Source organism: Rhodamnia argentea, chromosome 3 (assembly GCF_020921035.1).
Source record: "Rhodamnia argentea isolate NSW1041297 chromosome 3, ASM2092103v1, whole genome shotgun sequence".
NCBI classification, from domain to species: domain Eukaryota; kingdom Viridiplantae; phylum Streptophyta; class Magnoliopsida; order Myrtales; family Myrtaceae; genus Rhodamnia; species Rhodamnia argentea.
Genome location: NC_063152.1, coordinates 5,538,154 through 5,559,755, shown reverse-complemented (window position 1 = coordinate 5,559,755; position 21,602 = coordinate 5,538,154). Strand labels below are relative to the sequence as shown.

General features: G+C 41.3%; 3 protein-coding genes across 4 annotated transcripts in view; all 3 read right to left on the bottom strand.

Annotated features, from left to right (window-relative positions):
* The window catches only part of LOC115731290 (cysteine-rich receptor-like protein kinase 44), a 101,955-nt gene extending 84,489 nt beyond the window's left edge, over window positions 1-17,466 (bottom strand). The window contains exons 1-7 of one of the 2 annotated variants that reach the window (XM_030660290.2): window positions 16,613-17,453; window positions 15,196-15,327; window positions 14,844-14,971; window positions 14,487-14,697; window positions 14,158-14,395; window positions 13,921-14,071; window positions 13,214-13,841 (exon numbers count right to left, since the gene is read on the bottom strand). In XM_030660290.2, the coding sequence (XP_030516150.2) occupies window positions 13,524-13,841; window positions 13,921-14,071; window positions 14,158-14,395; window positions 14,487-14,697; window positions 14,844-14,971; window positions 15,196-15,327; window positions 16,613-17,420 (1,986 nt within the window). In that variant the 5' untranslated portion in view covers window positions 17,421-17,453 and the 3' untranslated portion in view covers window positions 13,214-13,523. Of the gene's footprint in view, window positions 1-13,213; window positions 13,842-13,920; window positions 14,072-14,157; window positions 14,396-14,486; window positions 14,698-14,843; window positions 14,972-15,195; window positions 15,328-16,612 lie in introns of those variants that run through there. The other variant, XM_048276956.1, reaches the window with a different exon arrangement.
* LOC115726524 (cysteine-rich receptor-like protein kinase 34) overlaps window positions 1-18,882 on the bottom strand; it is a 55,722-nt gene extending 36,840 nt beyond the window's left edge. Inside the window, exon 1 of the mRNA XM_048276195.1 lies at window positions 18,830-18,882. The gene's annotated coding sequence lies outside the window, so the exon portion shown is untranslated. The remainder of the gene's footprint in view (window positions 1-18,829) is intronic.
* A 300-nt stretch (window positions 18,883-19,182) lies between these two features.
* LOC115729669 (cysteine-rich receptor-like protein kinase 44) lies at window positions 19,183-21,410 on the bottom strand. Its single transcript, XM_030660289.2, has 6 exons — window positions 21,401-21,410; window positions 20,743-20,864; window positions 20,438-20,648; window positions 20,041-20,278; window positions 19,755-19,905; window positions 19,183-19,679 (listed from the first exon to the last, which is right to left on the bottom strand). The coding sequence occupies exons 1-6, from the start codon at window positions 21,408-21,410 to the stop codon at window positions 19,353-19,355; spliced, it is 1,059 nt and encodes a 352-aa protein (XP_030516149.2). The 3' UTR covers window positions 19,183-19,352.
* Between the last annotated feature and the right edge of the window lie 192 nt (window positions 21,411-21,602).

The following is a 21,602-nucleotide window of genomic DNA, read 5'->3' as shown; positions in this document are numbered from 1 at the left end:
CATATCTATTGTTTGGTCAATTGTAGTAATAAGGTCAAATATTTTCATATCCTTTCATGTCCATTATTTGGTATAAACTGCCTATCAGCATAAATGAACTTAAAAATTGTACAATGAAGATGATGAGAATCTATAGACACTCTTACCAATTTATTAGTGACTTCAAACGCAGAGCTTATGGTTTGTGTTTGCACGCAGAATCCAGTTGCAAGTGTGTAATGTGGAAAAACAAAAAGGTGAAAATAAAAATGAAAAGAAGAAGAAGAAGAAGAGGAGGAGGAGGAGATGTCAGACAATTTAAAACCAAGTAGCTCGATTGACTAAAATTAGTTTACATTCATTTTGCGGTAGAACTTGTACGGATAACTACCTTCCATGCCAATGGAAATACTAGCAAGCTGACGGTGTGATACTAATTTGTTCGGCTCTAAAAAGGACATAATAAGGAACTACTACCCGAATCGGGTTTTTGTTTCAATGTGGTCCAGTTCAGGTCGTACGCCGATGAGGTGAAATTCGGCAAACCCGTAAGAGCATTATACGGCAGCAAAGGAGAGAGAATGGACTTACTCAGGTCAAAATTGTAAACGATCGGCAAAAATGGACACAAGTTGGAATACGATGAAGGAACTGGCTCAGGAAGAGATCTTTCTCACTAGTGCACCTCCCACTGTTGCTCGAACCCGCTTGGATCAGCTTCCCCATCTGCTCGCTCTCCCGCCTCAACTCAGCCCCCGCCCCCTGTCGTGTAGCTGCTGCCGAGCGTGCTGTGGAGGTCCTGAGCTTGTGCTGTCCCGAAGGAGTTTCCGGCGTGCCTTGTTGCTGTCCCCTCCTTGCCACGGTACCGACAAAGGACAACCAGTGGACCTGCTGTTTATTGCCTACTGTTCGCCGTTCGGTGGGACTTCAATCACTGCTGACCGGTTCTTCGACCCACTTTTCTTGTCCTGATTCGGGTGATCCTACGGTGCTCTTCCTGTGGTTCCACCTCTTTTGTCTCTTGTCCCACTTTCTTCCTGTCTTGATTTTGGTGGTGCTATCGGAATGAGCTTGCTTTGACGATCCCGACGTCTTGCTGTTACCATGGGAAGCTATTAGGCGTCACCAAGCCTACTGGTCATCGTCGTCTGTCCCGAAGACGCAAGAAAATTGTCAACTAGCTGGTCCAACTGCCACAATCAGTGCCACCCGAAGAGCAGAAGTGAAGCCGGAGTTACAGCCGTTTCTCCCTCGTTGCACGTCCAAGGAGCTCCACAGGCGAACCAAGCACGAGTCCTAGCTGACCATCCAAGCGGCTCCTAGCTCGAGGTGCAATTTTGGTTCAAAATTCAAATTGGGAAGGTGAATTTTGCAACAAGGTAAATTTCATATCTTGAAATTTTAATATTTTCACTTGCATATCTTGCTATATTTTATATATCTTGCATGAAAGCGCATATTTTTTTTCAAAATACAAGTTGATTAGTAAAATTTCTTTCCTAAATTGCAATATAAATAGCACCAACATCGGCACGCGACACGACACGACACGACACGACACATCGACACGTCATTTTTTAGTTGGGGACACGGTGGTATTAAGTATATATTTTTATATATACAAGATAAACTATTATTTTTATTATTTTAAAAATGAAGAATTTACCAAAAAAAAGGCTGTTATATTAAAAAAGATATTTTCAACCAAGGGTAGTCTCGTAAATTTGATACCATTCAGCCTAGGAAAAAAATAAAATAAAAAGAAAACTAAATTACTTAGATCGAAAAAATATTGAATGTTCCCGAAGTGACTGCACCTAGACCTCTGCTGCTCTGCACTCCCCTCCACTGTAGACTAAACCAAGACTCAATGCTCTCCTCTTTCCTCTATCATCTTGCGTCCTTCTCCTCCCCTACTTTCTCTTTACTTTTTGAAAATATCTCACCTCTCTCTCTCTCTCTCTCTCTCTCTCTCTCTCTCTCTCTCTCTCTCCTTCCTTTCGAGAAATATGTCCTCTTCCGCTTCATCAGTACAAGATCAACGCCGCCTCCCTCTTCGAGAAGACCCTCGACGCGCTCAAAGTCATCAAAGAGGTGGACAGGATGGCCGACAGCACCACCATCTTCGACGCCATGCGAGAGGCATACCATAGTGTCGCCATGGAGCGGACCGTCGAGCTCACCCTCTCCCGTTTCCCTCTTACTCTCCTCTCCTCCCGAGTTCTAGATTTGCGCTTTCCCCACCCAACTCGCGTGTCCGCAGTGTGTCGCTACCTTTGATGACATGTCGGACCTCCGACACGCGTTGACCGCATGTTGGAAGCATGTCAGGGCATGTCGGACACGTGTCCGTGTTCAACACCGACACGTCGACCTACTCGATTTGTCGGTGCTACACAGACTACAACTTGCCACACGATCGAGAAAGTCCATCTTTAATATTATTGATGGAATACTCGATTAGATAAAGATTTGGGTTCAATTGTTAATTGAAAGATTACGAATTAAAGATTGACTCAAATATTCGCGAAATACTTCAAAATTTGATTGATATATCCATTTTCTTGATTGAATTCATTGGCATATTCACTTTTCTCTTTTGATTTGGATTACTTGATTGTCGTATTTTTTAGAATATATCCGTTGCATGATGTAATATCGAAAATTCTAAAACAGATTGCATTCATTCATCTTCCGTAGTTGAAAATTGCATATCTCAAAAATTGCATCATGTAGATAATCGCATATCTAATTTTCTTTTTGGTAAAATATTTAGGTTAGATCGCATTCTAGGATAGAAATTTCATGTTTAAATAGAATTTTATGATGACATAATTTATCTTTAATATATTGGGTTTAGGTCAATGTAAACTCTTAAATATGCAAGATAAAAATTGTTTTGGCATAGTTCTATTTTAGGAAATAAATTCATCCGAAAATTTAAAAAAAAAATCATTCATATATGCCATGTCATCCTTGCCACATCAAGTCATCTATGCCTTGTCATCATTGCCATGCCATGTATCATTTCTTGTCATGTCATATTAGGCTGCATGTTAGCTTAAATCACTTATTAGATTGCATGTCTAGGTTTTAATTAATTAACACCTCACGTACATAATTTAATTAAACCATGGTCTCACTTATACATTCATTTAATTAATTCACATGTTATGGAGTTAATTTTTATGTGCATGTTTAGATTAGTCTTGCCTTTAATTCATGTCATTGCATCCTAGAATAATTTCATGCATCACATATAGTATAATATTTTATGCATTCATGTAAAAATAATAATAATAATAATTTGAGTGGCGCATGCTCCCTTGCTTATAATGATTTATGGATGTTTCATGAGTTGATTGTACACCCACATGATAACCTTTGTTAGTGATTTGGGTTAAAATCAATTAGAATAATCTGGCGTAATCAAGCATCCGAGCTCTTAATCTCTAGTTCGCGGGAATAAAATAGTTCTCCCGCTATTTTATTTAGGTTTCTAATCGAGCTACCATAAATGATTAGTGGCGACTCCAATTTAAAAAATATTTGCATTGTTAATTAATTTGAACCATAAGCTGTGATTTGGTATGGACTTGAGAGAGTCCGAGTTAGGTTAGTTAACTAATTAACCCGATAATCTACTAACCTGAAATTTTAGGTCACGACACTTAGTCCCATCCCAATACTAATATCTTCTCTTACTCATGGGCGAAGATATCATTCCGGTACAAATGCGAGTCTTATCACACAATTTATAGTAGTTTGTGTCTTCCATCTCTAACTCGATTAATATCGGTTCCTTTCCAATGGACTTTACTTCGAGATGGTGAATTGGTGTGATTATTGCACCACGGAGAAGTTGCTTGTCCAGGGTTTCATCGAGTGGTGTATGTTCATTTGCGGTGCTCACTTAAGTAGTATGACTTTTATAAAACGCCCACTTAAATTTCATAACTTTGTAGTCAATCCTTCACTGCCATAAATTTAAAGAAATTGCACCCCAAGTGCCCAATAGTGACATTTGTGGTGAGCGGTTTTCAAAAGTTACGAAACTGAAGTAATCAATTCATAATGATAAGTCTTCTAAATGAGCAGGGTATGGAGTCATGATACTTGTGGTGTTTTTTTCTTTGCACATGACCCGTTCTATCGAATATCGACATTTCAACTCCTCTTGCAATGTTAATGACTTTTTTCATGTGAATTATCAAGCCCGAATAAGATTGTTACACATAATTAATTTGTGATGGCATTTGATCTTGACTTCTGTGATAAGGCCTTTATCTTTGTCTAACGTCAGTCCCCTACGATTTCATGTGTACTTTGAAAATTGGTATAAAGGTTCCCAAGTATATAATGTAATATCGGGACAATGACCAAAGGAAGCAATAGCTTTCAAAGTTGAATTTTTCCAACACGGACTCTTATGGCCCAGGTCAAGAGTGCTTTTGTGTGACAAGACTGAACCGTAGAACATAGCCAATAAAATAAAGACTGAGCCGTGGGTCAAGAGTATTTTTCCAACACGGACTCTTGTGATTTTTTGTGGTTTATATAAGAGAATTCTTTAGTGACAGTAAGATTAACAGTATGTTTAAGACTATAAAAAAATAAGTCTAATTGATGTAGGATCCACACTTTTAAAAATTTATAACTCACAATATATTATTATTCTCACAATCACCCAAACACTATTATACTAGCAAAACGCTTTGTATAATATTTTAAAGGGTTGATGTCACGAGAAAATCTAAATTGGCACATATGCAATAAATTTTTATCTCAAATTAATTTTTTAATCATAAAAAACTTCAAATTGGTACACTTGTGATAAATTTACCCTCCCGTTAGTTTTTGTTAAGTTGGGTTGATACAATGAAAAATCCCAAATTAGTACACTTGTCACAAAGGAGGGTAAAAACCCCAAACCGGGATACTTGCAATCGTGACGTGCCATCCAACTCGGTAATTTGATGGTACAATTTAACAAAAATAAAGGGTAAACTTATCACATATGTATTAATTTTGGATTTTTAACGGTGAAAAAATTAGTTTAAATTTGTCATAAGTATATCAATTTAGAAGTTTTCACGATATTAATCATTTTTTAGATCCAATAGGGTAGTAAAAAAAGTACCTTTGACCTGTGAATTTACATCGGAGGAGGATGATCTTAGAATGATCGATATGTATCTTTTCGGTTTATAAATCTATTCTTTTGAAAAGAATATGTAGGACTATTACATCATTATTGCCGGGAGAAAACCCTAAAAAAGAGTGGAAACTATTTCCGACTTTGACGGATTCACCAAGAGCAAATAAGCCTAGCGAGTAACAAGAATTCTTTCCCCTTCTTCCTAAAATGAATCCTTCGGGGTTAGCATTGGGTGCGAGCTCGAGCATAAGAATTCTTTCCCCTTCTCCAAGCAATACCCGGGGAGCTTAATCAGATTTTTGTGCTAAAGTCCGAACATCGGAGTGACCATTTTCAAAAGTGCCCCACAGTCAAATTTTCATTTGCAACAAACAAAGTTTATCTATAGAATCCGATCAGAAAAAATAACCAACAAATTTACTAACCAAATGAGACCTTCCATGTGTTAATTCTTCTCCTTCTAATAAAGCAACACACGGGACCATCATGAAGAAAACTGTTGAAAGTATCACAGCAACCACAATGCCAAATGACTTCAAGATACTACCTGCTAACATCAAACAATGCGTTTAATCCAATTTACAATTGAAACTCATGATTATTAGCATTTTGGATTAAAATAATTATTTCCACTAATCCCCATTAATAGATGGATAGGCAATTTCTTTTGCATCGAATAAGACTTCTCAATGAGAGTTGTGATTCATGAATTTAAAATCAGCAGAAACCTCAAAATTGAACCAACCATCGGTGACTGCAGTTGATGGTGGTGGAGATGACGAAGGATTTTCCCAATTGGACTCGAAAAATGGGTGCAAGTCCCATTGGAAAATGCAGCTCGGCTTTCGAACAGCACCACATTGACATCTGTGCAACACCCTTGATAATCATTTATACATTCTAACAGCAACCAATCAATCGAGACAAGTGGGCGCAAAGAACAGATTGAGGTTGCAACACCGTGCCCCAAGCTGAGCGGATAGCCCATCGGCCCGCGCAAGCCGGCAAGTTCTTCCATAGGGTCGAATATTCATCCACCGGATGTGGGTGGTGTTATAAAGCATTAACGCCGAAAACGCCTGCTTCCTACTAAACATTGGATGATCAACATAACGGATGATGCACGGAGGATTTCCGGTCCCCTTGGTGGATGAGCTTTGGGTGACACTTATCATCAAACGTCAGCTGTAGAGGTTATACACTTGAAGCAAGTGTTGTTCGACGAATCACCTCTGTAGAAATCGTGCTCGTAAACAATGTTCGAGCCCTTCCTGCCTCAGGAACCCCGCTGCATGTTTCTAGCCAAGAAGGAACAAGCCACGTGCTGGCGAAGCGGAAGTTGCCAATGTCGTAGGTTAGGTGGAGAGGTCGAACATTAGGATGAAAAAAGGAAGAAGGAAGCAAGAAAAAAGAAGGATTGAAGGAGAAAACATGGTGTTTCGTGGGCTTTAGCTCCATTGTGGAAGATGAGACGTATAACGCCTCGAGGTCATGGTTGATGACACCAGAAAAGGTAGAGAAGTAGAGGTAACACAGTAAGGAACAAGGAAGGATACTTCACCCGTAGGAATCCCCTAAGGATAAGAGTAGAAACAAGGAATCCTTCTTGTGAACAAGCCAAAGGCTCAATTGATTCATCAATCAAAACAAGCCTACCATTCTCTTCATCGTAGCATCCTTATATACAACAGGACAACCCCCAAGCTGAGAATGAGACTCAACAATGTAAAATAGCACATTCATCTCCTTCCTTGAGTGTTCTCCTTGTACTGAGAGTTACCGATCAAATTAGCGATATAAGTTTAATTTTACCAACAATCAGTATTATTACTGAACCTTACCGATGCTTCTGAAACCTAACCGACACTTCCTAAGTTCAACATTTGGTATCGAGCCTAAGTTTGGAGACCATTTTTGTGAGCAAGTGATTAAAATCGAAGAATGCCAAACTACCAATACAGGGATTGTGATTGATTGGTTTGGGACCAAACTTAACGGGTGTAGTGTCGGGCATTATATCCAAGTCAGATAGCAGATATTTCAAGTTCAATGAACGGTGTCGAGAAGCTTAACAACTCCAATTATAATAATTGGAGTACCCGCACGCAGTTTTACTTGCAGGGACATGACTTGTGGGATATTGTTGATGCCGGCAACACCACACCAACTACGAATGATTGGGAGTTAAGGAGATGGAACATCAAAGCGGGTAAAGCTCTTTACACTCTGTTGACGTGAAGAAAGCAACACATCAAAAGTGCATAAACTCCAAAGGAGGCATGTGATAACTTGGCAACACTTTTCATGAGGTCAAATGATGCCAAGTTACAAAGGTTGAAGAATGAACTGCTGTCGATGTCGTAACAAAATATGATGGTGATTCAATAGTTCTCTAAAGTTAAATCTATTTGTAATGAAATTTCAAAGTTGGATCATGAGAATGCCGTCTCTGAGACAAGAATGAGAAGAATTATCATTCATGGGTTAAGACCAAAGTATAATGGTATTGTTACGGCCACCTATGGATGGGCAAATGTGCCAACTTTGACTGAGTTAGAGAATTTATTGGCCAACCAAGAGACTTTAGATAGACAAATGTCTAAGGTCTCGATCAAGGAAGACGAAAGTGCCCTATTCAATAATAAAAGAGGGTGCAAAAATCAGAGGAGAACTTATGCGAGGTAAAGAGATAGTCAACAAAGGAAAAGTCATGGAAAATGGCAAAAGCGACCATAAGGAATGAGCCATTAGCCGGAGAGAGCTTGGCAAAACCGCGACAAAGATAGCGATGAAGATACAAAACAGATGATATTTCATCTGCGGCAAAGTCGGTCATTTTGCCGGAGATTATCGAGTTAAAAGAGTTTAAGGAAATGTTGTAGCATCTAAAAAGAATTATAGCGAAGAGGAGTGGGATTGCCAAGCTTCTATTGCCATAAAGGAGTAAGAGAGCTCACGGCTATTACTGCTATCGAATTAAAATATGCGATGGCTCTCATCACGATAAGTCATAAATCTATCAATCATGATGTTGATTGGACAGTTGATTCGGGGTGTTCAAATATATGACCGAAGATCAAGGCAAACTAACAAATATGATTGAGTATATCAGTAGACGAGTAGTTATTTGTGTAGATAACTCAAGGTTGTTGATTACTCATGTCGGCTAAGTAGCGATATCACCCCGATTTGGTCACATCAGATTAAATTGAAAAATGTGTATCAAGTTCCCGGGATGAAGACAAGTCTATTATCCGTGTCACAATTCACAGACACAGGAAACTATGTGGTGTTTGGTCCACAAGACATTAAGGTGTATCGTAGTATGGAGCCCACTAGCATACCAATCATAGAGGGGCATTGACTCGAGTCCCTCTACGTAATGTCAGCATAGATGTTATATGTGGACAAAACTCAAAAGATTGATACACCCGACTTGTGGCATGCACAACTCGGCCATGTAAGCTACCATAAGTTGAAGATAATGATGAAGAAGGATATGTGGTCTCCCTCACATGGAAGCTTAAGAAGACGTAATTTGTACCGGATGCTAGTTTGAAAAGGTACATCAGCTTCCATATGAGGAGTCCACACTCGCAACTAATATACCTCTCGAGCTCATCCACTAAAATGTATTTGATCCGATGAAGCAATCATCCGTCGGAGGATTAAAGTACATGATAATATGCTTTGATGATTTTTCCAGGTACGTTTGGATTGACTTTATGAAAGAAAAATCAAAGGCATTTAACAAATTTAGGAGTTTAAGACAAAAATTGAAAGCAAGGTAGGCAGGAAAATATGTTGCTTTCGTTATGATAATAGGGGAGAATGTACTTCGTATGAATTCACAAAGTATCTGCCAAATTGCAAGATGTGCCGATAGTTTACCTATTCGTATATGTTACAGCAAAATGGAGTTGCCAAAAGAAAGAATCAGCATTTGGCGGAGATTTACGGGAGCATCTTACATGCAAAGAATGTTCCACCAAAATTTCGGATTGAATGTATGAAGATAGTGACGTATGTAATCAATAGACTACCTCAAGCAAGGCTTGGCTCTATGTCACCATATGAGAAGCTATGGAATTACAAGCCCATGGTAAGTCCTTTTAAAGTATTTGGATGTGTTTGCTATGCATTTGTGCCGGACCTTCTACGAGCAAATTCGATAAAAAGGCAATTTGTTGCATATTTGTGGGCTACGATGACCCATCAAAAAAGATTGAAGTGTTGTGATCCTACACCCGGGAGATGTTACACTTCCCGAAATGTGGTGTTCGACAAACTTATCATGGTGTTCATCACACACCTTCTAAATTACCAAATTCAAAGCAAAGGGAATAAGAAGTTCATGAAAGAATGAAAGAATTTGATGAGAACCAGTTAATTGAAGGAGAAAATAAATCGGTAGCTGAAAGAGAAAAAGTCGCAGCATTATCACCAGAAAAAGTCAAAGAACCCAAGGCAAACCGGTGTATGTCCGAGAACGATAGAAGAGCTTCAACTATGTCGGATAAAAGAATATGAAGAGTAGGAACCTCAACTTTGGACATCAACAAGGCAGAGAAAACCAAATCCCAAATATGCAAATGTGGCATTAACTAAAGATGTCGGAGTGATCCAGCCATCTACTTACGAGGAAGCCTCACATAGGCTAGAATGGAGAAAGGCCATGGAAGAAGAATTTCAAGCACTAAGGAAGAACGAGACGTGGGATTTGATGCCAAATCCTAAAGAGGTATGTCCTATATCTTGCAAGTGCCTTTATAAAAGTAAAACTCAACCAGATAGGTCGATAGAATGATATAAGGCAAGATTGGTTGCACAAGGATTCTCTCTAAAATATGGTCTAGATTACGATGAGACCTTCAGCCCATAGAGCAAAGGTTACTACAATTCAAGTCCTATTAGCACTTGCGAGTAAGCAAGTCATGGAAATTTGGCAAATGGATGTGAAGAACACTTTCCCGCATGGAGAACTAGATCAAGATAAATACATGGAGCAACTCTATGGTTTCAAGAGTAAGGCCCATCCAAGTCATATTTGCAAGGTAAAGAAAACTCTCTATGGCTTAATGCAACCCCCAAGGGCATAGCACGAGAAGATTGGTGAATTCTTGGTGCAAAGTGGTTACTTAGTAGCACCAGCAAACTCAAACTTGTTTGTGAAGGCGGAAGATGGTAAGCTTGCAATTGTATTAGTTTAGATGGATGATCTAATCATCATTGGAAATGATGAAGAAGAGATGTATCAAATTAGAGACAATCTCTACGTGAGGTTTCAGATGAAAGAGCTTGGAGAATTGAAACATCTTGTAGGACTCGAGGTTGAAAAAACCAAGAATGAACTATTCCTATGTCAGCAAAAGTATACACGACATCTCCTAGAAAAGTTTGGGATGCATGATTGCAAACCTGTATCTACTCCAATGGATGGAAATGTAAAACTATGTGCAGCTAAAGGGCAAGAACTAGAAAACTCAACTATGTACATGCAATTGGTGGGTAGTCTTATTTACTTAACAACAACACGGCTCGACATTGCCTTCGCGATGGGAGAAGCAAATCAATTTATGGAGAAACCACGGAAGTTTCACTTTGATGCGATCAAGCACAAACTAAGATATGTAATAGGTACATTTGACATTGGGCTCTTATATAAGAAAGAAGCATCGTGTCAATTAGTAGGCCATTACGATGTTGACTTTGCTGGAGATCGTGATACACGAGACGGTCAACTACTGTGTACAAGTTTAGTGGTGTTCTAGTGCGATAAAAGACAGCCGACCGTGTCATTATCTACTACATAATTTGAGTATAAAGCAACAAAGCCCGAGCTTCCTCTGCCGCGAACCGCCGACCTCATGCCAACTCGTCGCCCAGCCACCATCATCCGCCTCTTCCTCCGTCGTCGGTCGCCGCTAGCCGAGCTCGGCCCACCTTGAGCAACAAGGACCCGGTCGACCACCGCACCCTCGGCCGCGCGACCGGATCCATGCCCCATCCTGTGCCGCCCGACCCGAGCCCTCTTCTTACCCGACCCCCTAGCCACCACCGAGACTCACCGGATCTAGGTGTCTCGGCCGCCGGAATCGTAGCCCCGCCGTCGTCTCGAGAGCGTGGAGTCGAGATTTCCGTTCGGCGTGAACAGTGCCTATGAATAGTACCGGGTGAACAGTGTTCGGTGAAACGTACCGGGGTGAACAGTGCTGATAAAGAGTACGGGATGAACAGTTCTCTTGAACAAGACCGGTGAACAGCCCCCCATGAACAGTATTCGGCTCAATCGGAAAGTCTAGTGCCCGAGCTATTTTAAATTATGAGTTAGCCCCTAACTCTTGGTTAGGACGCTAATTGCGTTCGGATTAGTTTAATTAGCTAATTAGGATGTTTATGTAAATTAATTATGGTCGGGCTAGATAGAAATATGGTTTAGGCTAAATGACCGTAATTAGTTACGATTAATCAATTAGCTAAGTTGTCTATGGCTAATTGATGAGTAAAATGGATTGATTTGATTGATTGCATTGATTGGTCGCGAGCGAACGATAGGTTAGAGACGAGTGCGCAATTGGAAATTGAAATTGGAATTAATAATCGATTGGCTGCAATTGATTAATTGGTTTATGAATTGTTGGTGTGAATGCCGGTTTAGGCTGTTGATTGCCGTGGGGGTCCGATTAGAGGTTAATCGCCCCAAATTGCCTAGTGTATCGATCGATGTTGCATGAAAACGGCCTTGGGCCAAGTATTTGAACATGCGAGTATGAGCATTCAACCTAAATCCAAGAAATGAACCGGCTGGTTGTTGAAGTGCACGAGTGGTCACACAATGGGATAATTTCGACGATCATTGTCTTCTGATCGATCGATCTTGGCAATCATTGTCTTCCGGTTGCTGGATGCGCATCGATTATTGTCTTCCGGCTGTACGTTTGCCGGTCGCAGCTTGTGATAGGCCGAAGCCTTTTAAGGATTCATGTTAGCTCCGTGCCGTGTCGACAGTCATTGTCTTACGGTTGGTCGAACGGAGTCACATGAACTATCAGAAGCCGTCGGCGAAAGTAAGGGACGATGCCCGGTCCGCGAGAAGAGCATCAACTAACTAGTATGCTGGCACCAACCGACTAGTGTGGGGGACCTACGGGTCGGTTCTGATAATAAATGGATTATGTGTGGTGTCTTATGCATGCAAGTGCTGTGATACTTTGTAATGGGTTGAATTGGTTTGGTTGGTTGACCGTTGAGTCGAGTCCGTATTATATTATGTGTAGCCTGGAGGGTAAGCTTGCATGTGATTGAAATATCTGCTATGTATTGTTATGACTGTTTATTAGGGTGTCTGAGTGAATCAACATCCTAACCGGGCTTAGGCATTGGCTCACCGAGATTAATTTCTCACTTCGTCATAGTTAACATTTTCAGGCAGTAATGAAGGCCGTGGACGTTGAATCTGGAGGATTGTGGTAGGATTTTTGAGAGTAGATGAGAGATTAATCTTACCCCACCTTGTGTCTTTTTTAGGTCCTAATGAGCCCCCTCGAAATATGGGGTTGTACGTATTTTTACTGTAGCTCGGTAGGGTTAAATTTTATCTACTCTAGCTGTTGAATGAGATCGTATTTTGTGAAATGACGGTGTTAATTTTCCTACTGTACTATCCCGCTGTTGTTGTTGTCATGCGGGAGAGTTACATATTCTGCATGCGTCGTAAATTCATAGGTTGATAGCCTATCTAGGATGCTATCATTCATGACCTGAGGCGAGTAAGGTAGGGATGTCGCGAGCTCGAGAGTCGGGGCGTGACAGATGTGATGGTTATTAGATCAAGTGAGAGCAAACCTCGAATGTATGTCGCAATTTTTTTTTCCTTACGTTGCGACAATTCATACAAAAATTATGAGGAAAGACATGTGATTACGACCGGATACAATCGGAGAATCGATAGAAATGGTTCAATAATGGTAAATTATCTTCTCAATTCCCTCATCTAATAAAAATCGCAAATGTTTGCACACAGAATCGATGAATTTGTGGACTACCGCTGGCACTAAATTGCGTACAATTCCAAAATTTGATATAGGTTAGCTGCAGATGGCATGAATCCTCATGTCTTTTATCATACCTATTGAATTTTGTATTAGCAAGTTGTTCTAGCTATTCATGTCTTTACACAAGTAGAGTAAGGCATGACCTTTTGAGAGTATCTTTCACTTCCAACAGTCTATGAGTCTGGATTAAATTCCAGGCCAACGAAGCCATATAACTCCCCAGTAATCTAGAGGAAGAATTAAATCATGAGAATGTCATTTTGATGATCTGAAAACCATGACATAACACAAAAATTAGTGCGCAGCGCATGCCGATCTCCCATTTTTCAAGGCTACCGAGGACATGGCTCGGTCAGAGAGACCTCATTTTTTGAGACCCTAGATACCCTCGAACTATAATCGTGCGTAGATGACATATCTGATTCAGCGCCCCTGTGGATGAAGAATGCAGGTCGCGACGGCACTTGGAGAGTGACCGAGTGGCTGTTAAGCATCAGAAGGACCGAGGCCATCGTTGGCCGGTTAGCCATGTTTTCTTGGACACATAGTAGACCAATGTGGATGCACCTTGCAATTTCGGTACTTGAAACAGAAGTTAAAGAGGAATCGATGATGTTTGATATTGTTCCATCCCTCCAACTCTTCCAGACCTGCGAACATTTCACAAACATTGAACTGATTGATCTCCGAAACCTTATGTGAAATGAGAAGGTACGATCTTATACTCACATAGCTTATAAGGGCCTCCGTGTCATCGCCTATGCGGAAAAGATTGTTCCTCTGACCACTCACAATCTCCAAAGCGAGCACTCCGAAACTGAAGACATCAGACTTGACCGAAAAGTTTCCGTGCATCGCATACTCTGGCGCCATATATCCACTGTGCATCACAATAAGTCCATCATATTAGCTTTACAGTTTGTCTTGGTTCTATCCGTAAGCACTCTAGGATGTTGTGGCACTTACTAGGTCCCTACGATCCGGTTTGTCTCAGCCTGAGTTTGGTCCATCTCAAACAGCCTTGCCATACCGAAATCCGATATCTTAGGATTCATATCCAAGTCCAACAAAATGTTGCTGGCTTTGAGGTCCCGATGGATGATCCGAAGTCGAGAGTCTTCATGTAGGTAAAGCAGCCCTCGAGCAACACCCATTATTATCTTGTGACGCCTATCCCAATCGAGATTTGCACGCTTCAAGGAATCTACGCATTTTGGTAAGTTCACATTCAATAAGATGTCCCTTAATCATTTCAGGAGGATCTGAAATCAGGCATGACAAGCAGAGAAACATACCAAATATGAACTGATCGAGGCTCGAATTAGGCACAAACTCGTAAATGAGAAGCCTTTCAACTCCTTCTAGACAGAAACCTAGGAGCCTAACCAAGTTCCTATGTTGTAGCTTAGCTAGTAACATCACCTCGTTCTTAAATTCTACTTCTCCTTGGTCGGAATTCCGTGACAGCCGTTTCACCGCGATTTCCTGTCCATTGGAGAGCTGACCCTAGAATTTCATCAAAGTAGGTCCTCTTGAGTATCAATTGGCACATTGAAGCATTTCGAAGAGGTTCAATTGTTGTCATCAATGACTCTTGTGTTGCTTAAATTTCGAATACGAGAGATTAGAGGATGAGATTTGTTAATTGTTACCATATAAACAGCACCAAAACCACCTTGTCCAAGCTTCTTGGTATTAGAGAAGTTATCCGTGGCCGCTCTGATAGTAGCGAAATCAAATTGCAGCGACTCTGCCGTGCTAATTTCATCCTCAACTTCACCTAGAAAGAGAAAAACACAGTCACTCAGGCTAACATCATTGTACTAATATCAGTTTTCATAATGGAAAGGTTTAGAAACTTTTAGCATACAGGTCACTAAGTGTCGAAAGCAATGCAGATCTTGCTATTTTACTGGTCTAAAAGCATAAGTAATTAGTCAACTTCCATGATTTTTTGAACCTCATAAACAGTTGATATTCTAGTTCAAATTGATAGAGACTAACCGTCAACTCTTTGTCTGGGCTGCTGCTTCTTCCTTTTCACTATCAGGAGTACGACGAAGCCTACAAGGAGTATTGCAGAAACACTTGTTGCGACTGCAATGATCACAGTCCTCGTCGAATTGCTCTTTCCACCTGCAGGAGCAAAGGCACATCATGTTGATGCTCACCACGCCATTCTTTGATAACTCACAAATCTTAATAGTCTCTAGGGATAATGATACAAATGGTTCCTGAACTTTGGGTCATAGAGTTCGGCTCTTGAACTTTTAAGTTGTTCAATATGATCCTGAACTTTAGCTCAATGTACAATCTGGTCCATAAAGTTTTCACTTGTTCAATGTGGTCCATGAATGATATGAAAATGTGTGATATTGTCCTTACAATAATTCAAGACCGGCAACAACATTAAGTAGTTTCATAGAGTTTAGGGATTAAATTGAAGATGTACCAAAAGTTCAGGGATCTCATTAAACAATTTTATACAAAGACCACATTGCAAATTAGACCAAAGTTCAGGATCCACAATGAATAAATTAAAAGTTTATAAACCACATTGCACAGTGGGCAAAAGTTCAAGGTGTTGGGATATGGTTCATACTCTTAATCGATAGGCAAGCATGGGAGTCCCACTCCCCGGTGAGATAGGATAAACCTTTATGTCTCACTTTCTCTTTCTTGCATTTACTTTCTATTTCATTGTTATTGTGAGCCTAATCCTAACACAGGACCATTTATATCAGTTTCCCTGCTCTCTATTAGATGCTTCTGTGTGCACATGGGGAACCAATATATACATGAGGACCACCAGCAAGAAGGATAAAAGGAAACGTAATAGATTAATTACCCCTTTTGTCCTTCTATTAAGCTTTTTTTTTTTTTTTTGCTTTTCCATTCCCCTGTTTCTTTTTTTGTCAAATCCATACCCCTGTTAGCCCCTGTTATGACATCACATTTTGGATACATTCCCCTGTTATTCAAATAGATTTGTTAGAAACTTGTTGTTTGATGAGGCACAAAGTTTCCTTACCTCTGATTCTTTTATGTCTCCTATCATGCATCCATAAGTTGTAATTCAATGAGGTGGCTACCATAGTTGATTATTAGCCATATAGATGCTTCAAAGATAGACATACATTACCTTCTTTTGCCGAAAATATAGACCAATCGATACCTTCGTTCTTGCAATGAAGTACTTATCCAACTCCGACCGAGAACAAATTGCACGATCTATAGAGCATATACCGATAAAGAAGAATTGCATGGTCTATAGAGCATGTAGATTAAGCTGATTTGAACGTTTCATCATGTGAATCTCGTACGGAACACGTATAATTAGTACTTCAGATGATCTTAATCCACTTGGATTGTAGGAAAAAAAAAGCCATGTACCTAACTCCTAAACAAGAGCCAATTGTACCTGGTGGTGAAGGGGGCGCATCTGCCTCCCGTGGGGGCGCAGCGGGCGGCGGCGGTGGAAGTGGCTCACCAACCGGGTCGAAGAACTGATCATTGGTCTCATACCGTATCCGGCAACTCGGAGCCATGATATTCACTCCCATCTTCCCGACACAGCAAAGCACAAGCCTCTGGAAAACTGTCGCCAGGCAGTTGTTGCAGTTCTTCTCTGTCAAGTCCGGCGTGCACTGCTCCATCGCATAGATCCTGTATAAACCCACCGATGCGTCCCCCGTTGCGTACTTCCTCAGCGAGCCGCCGCCTGCCGCCTCGGCTTGCAGACCATCCAGCAGGCTCCTTAGTGCCGTGTTGTACGTGTCCGGGCTCGTGACATCGTTCACGTTGGACAACTGGTAGCCAGGGTCGGTTGTGACTGTGCTGAAGATCGAGGCATTAGAGTACCGGACGGTGCAGTTCTTGCTGTAGAGGACCGCTTGCTTCTGGAGGGGGCAGAGGCGGCGGATGTCGGAGGCCGAGGCATCAAGGCAGGTGCGGCAGCTCTCGGCGGTGAGGTCGCCGTGGCAGGAGCCAATGACGTAGAGGGTTTGGGAGGTGCCGGAGACGGCGGAGGAGGCATTGAAGAAGCCGTAGGTGAGGGACAAGGACTTGGTGGTGGAGATGGAGGAGAGGAGGGTGGTGAGGGCGGCTTGGTAAGTGCTGTCGGCGGTGAAGTTGCCGGTCGAACCACAGTAGGGCTTTGGGAAAAATTGGGCGTTTATGGTGGAAGCAAGCATGAGAAGAAGCAAGAGAGCGAGATTTGGAGGATCCATTTTTTTTTTCCTTCGTTTCTTTTGGGACTTTCGGGTCTTTCTTAGATTAATGCCGATAGGCTCCTGTACAAATTGCGTCGTCCAAGTCAGTTCCGTCTACGACTTCTATTTCGGGGTGGGGGTTGCGGCGGCTTGAATTTAGTTGCAGAGATTCAATTAATCTCTCTCAAATTTGATAGAACACATAATAAATAGATAATAGCTCGGCACATGTTACTATATGTATTAACTTTTGCAATTACATGTACTTTACACGCAATGCAACGACTTGATCAGACCCTTTTTGAAAAGTGGCTTTAAAAAATTACTTTACAGGAAAATAGTAATATTTTTTTGTGCGTGGCTGAGACCTAAAAATAAAATGAAACGTTCTTTCAGCTCCATTGCCGAAGATGAGACGAATTAGTCGTCCTCTGTGGAGGCCGTGGTTGGAGTTTGGTAATGCCCGGAGAAAAAGAAGGGGTTGATAGAGATTGAAGTAGGTGCGGACAATAAAGGAAGAAGTCCACTACAAGAATCTTCAAACTTTTAGGCTGTAGATTTTTCCAACACAGGGCGTGATGGCCCACGCCAAAGCGCGTTTCATAATCAAGACATTTTGCCAACGCAAATGCGAAGGTCCGTTTGTTTCGTGGGAAAAAAAAATCGATTTAAAAAATATTTTACAAAAAATGATTGCATATATTGCTTGAAATAATTAGCAAATAAGAATGTTTTCATTACCAATAACGATTTATGTGTAAATATTTTTGTAAATAATAAGAATACATTTTGCCTGTTTATTTTTACAAATCATAGAAGCTAATGATTTTCGAAAAATGTTTTCTACATCGTTCATTTGTTTTTTCCAAACAAACGGAGGCCTGACATTCCATGATGGGGGCTTGAATGGAGCGGGCTACTATTCCACAAAGGCGAGGTCACACTCACAGAGGCTAAAGTTGCACGTAGGAGCATTGCGTGCATATAATTTTAAGGAACTTTGGCACTGCGGCGAGCTGCGCCGATTTGCTTGTCGATCTCGGATCTCTGGGTCACAAATGGAGAGTAGATCATGGATTTGGAGGCCCTTCGATCTCGCCAACGCCCAGTCGCCCAAATGGCGTCGTGGGCATGCCTGAGAATTTGCAAATCAAAACAAATTGCTCAATCCGTTGCTTCTTATCATCATACTCACTGTGTTGTTACCTTTTGTAGGTAATTTACCATGGGCTCCCCACGTTTGTTTTTTTTTTTTTTTCTGACCAAAAAAAAAAAAAAAAAAAAAATTCTTGTTCACGCCTACGTTTGCTTAGCCAGACCCGGTGGTCAGCACCACCAGAGAAATAGAGAGAGAGAGAGGGAGAGAGAGAGTCTGTGTTTGTTGCTGATGGTGGGTTAAGGTGATGGTGATGATGGTGGTTGGAAAGGCTGCGTTGGTGGTGACGGCGCTGGTGGTGGAGAGTCTCAGGTGAGGCACGATGATGGTGGATTAAAGGTGATGGTGATGATACGGATTTCACAATTCCATACAATGCGTTACAAAGGCCCCGCATCTTCTGATCCTGATTTCGCCATTCCATACAATGCTAGTCGTCTCCGCGGTTACATGATTCAATTCCATAAAGATTGGGCATCTCATGATCATACTTGTTCGGCCTGTGATGTACATCGAGTTGATGTTCATGATATATAGCGCATTATTGACCTGCCAATAGGAATGCAGCCTTGCTAGGAAAGGGATAGGGGTGGAGCTAGAGATTACTAGGTCCGGGGTGAACCCGAAACAGGTCCATGCGTATATCAAAAGTTTGAATTTAAGTATTAGCCCGGATCGTGTCCCTTGCAGGGTGTTCCATAGATTTCTAATGCAACTCGCCCTGAGTTTAGAACTTTCAAAAGCATAAACTCATCCGCACTGCAGCTCGCATCGTCTTACTTCCAAATTCAGCTTCAATCAATCGATAATGATATCATGTAGGATGTGGATCCATCCTGAGCTTCGTTTGTTGATGGCGTTGATGAGCCATTGACCAATGAAGCCGACATTTCTCCAAAACTAGGATCTGCCAAATATGCAGGCCGTGTCGGGGTTGGGAGGGTGGCGCTCTGGCTCCCGAGCATTAAAACCACTGAAGCCGTGGTAGGCCGGCTCCCTACGTTCTCTTGAACACATAGCAATGCTACGTGAATGCATCTTGACATTTCAATTCTCGAACTGCCGCTTAACATCGGATCTATAAGGCGCAAAGGTGTTCCCTGTCTCCAATTTTTCCATGCCTGCAGTGCACAGTCGCGAAAGCAAGTAAATTGGTTTTGTAATCATTGGACATAACTCGACAGTTTTATACTCACGTAGCTCAGTAGGTGCTCCGAAATCCCGGAACTGCTGAAGTATGAATTCTTCTTGCCACTGATGATCTCCAATGCCACTACGCCGAAGCTATACACATCAGTCTTCACAGAGATCTCTCCATGCCTTACATATTCAGGAGCCATATAACCACTGCAACACATAAAACAAATGGATCCAAGAATCATCGACCAGGCAATTGAAATTGGCGTATGTTTTCAGTGTGCACTTTCCTGGAAAGGTTGGGACGGACCACGGTCAATCTGAAAATTTTTATTCACGACTTACAAAGTTCCTGCGGGATGTGCGGTCTTTTCTCTACTTTGGTCCAAATCAAATAGCCTTGCCGTGCCGAAATCGGATATCTTAGGATTCATGTTGTTGTCCAACAGAACATTGCCAGGCTTCAGATCACGATGTATGATCCTAAGGCGGGATTTCTCGTGCAGGTAAAGAAGTCCTCGGGCGATTCCTTTTATTATACTGAAACGCCTCTGCCAACTTAACCACACACGTTTGTTTGAATCTGCAAGATAGAGATCATAGATCATTCAGGTTCTTGATTGTTATGCCTGTACAACCGAGTACTGCCAAATGCCAATGGTTTGATGCAAATATCTGTCCGATCGATACGTTAACTCTCGGTGAAAATGGAAGCGACATATATGAACGTCCAGGTTCGTACCTGAAATGAATCCTTCTAGGCTAGCATTGCGTGCGAGCTCAAGTACAAGAATTCTTTCCCCTTCTTCGAAGCAATATCCATGGAGCTTAATCAGATTTTTGTGCTGAAGTCTAGCCATCAAAGTGACCTCATTCTTGAACTGTTGCTGATCTTGAATAGAACACCCATCAAGCCTCTTCACAGCAACGTATAGTCCATTTTCAAGTGTGCCCTACAGTCAAATTTTCATTTGCAAGAAACAGTGTTTATCTCCATGAAGTGATGTGACTCCCAAATAAACTTTAAAAAAAAAAAAAATAACAAACCCGATACACTTTTCCAAATCCCCCTTCTCCAATCTTATTGCCTTCTGAAAAGAAATTTGTGGCAGCCTCGATCTCGCTTAATGTGAACTGTGAGCTTTCAGCAATTTCAACCTCCTCTTTTGCTGAAGAAAATGCAGAGCAATCAACATGAGATCTCCAGAATTCCATCAGAAAAAAGTTACAATTTTATTGTTCTTAACATGCGGTCTAGCCTTTCTTAATTATAACACAAAAATGTAGAACACCAAACAACCAACAAATCCGCTAACCAGATGAGACATTCAATGGATCACTTCTTCTCCTTCTAATAAAGCAACTCACGGAGAAAATAACCACCACCAAGAGAACTGCCGAACCTACCACAGCAACCCCAATGCGTAATGACTTCGAGATACTACCCGCCAACATCAACAATGCGTTTTATCCAATTTACAATTTAAACCCATGATTATTAGCATTTCAGATTAAATTTTTTCTTTCTATAGCACGGACATCCAAACATTTGTGAGCAAAGGCACGTTATGTTTATGATGATTATCTCACTGATCACTAAGTACTACATTGGAGAAAAAACTAAAGCGCCGCTTGGAAACGAAACTCGTGTTGCAAACAAATAACAAGAATAGATATGCACCACAAATTGCAATGTGAAAAATACATGGCGCCATTCTCTGATAACTCAAGGGAAAGTTATTCGGGTTTCTGGATTTTGTCAACCTACCAATTTTCGTCTTGCTAAAGTATGTCCCACATAGGTTGACAACGGTCCTAAATTATCTTTATGTTTATGCTGGTCACGCCCGACTCTCGAGCCCGCGACATCCCTACCAAATCGCCACGAGGTCACGAAGGATAACGTC

Excerpts from the sequence above, each read along its gene's own strand:
- LOC115729669 (XM_030660289.2), bottom strand. Across the intron at positions 20,279-20,437 it reads CCTAGAAGGATTCATTTCAG|ATTCAAACAAACGTGTGTGG; the intron begins GTACGAACCTGG and ends TCTATCTTGCAG. Across the intron at positions 19,680-19,754 it reads CGGAGCACCTACTGAGCTAC|GCATGGAAAAATTGGAGACA; the intron begins GTGAGTATAAAA and ends TGTGCACTGCAG.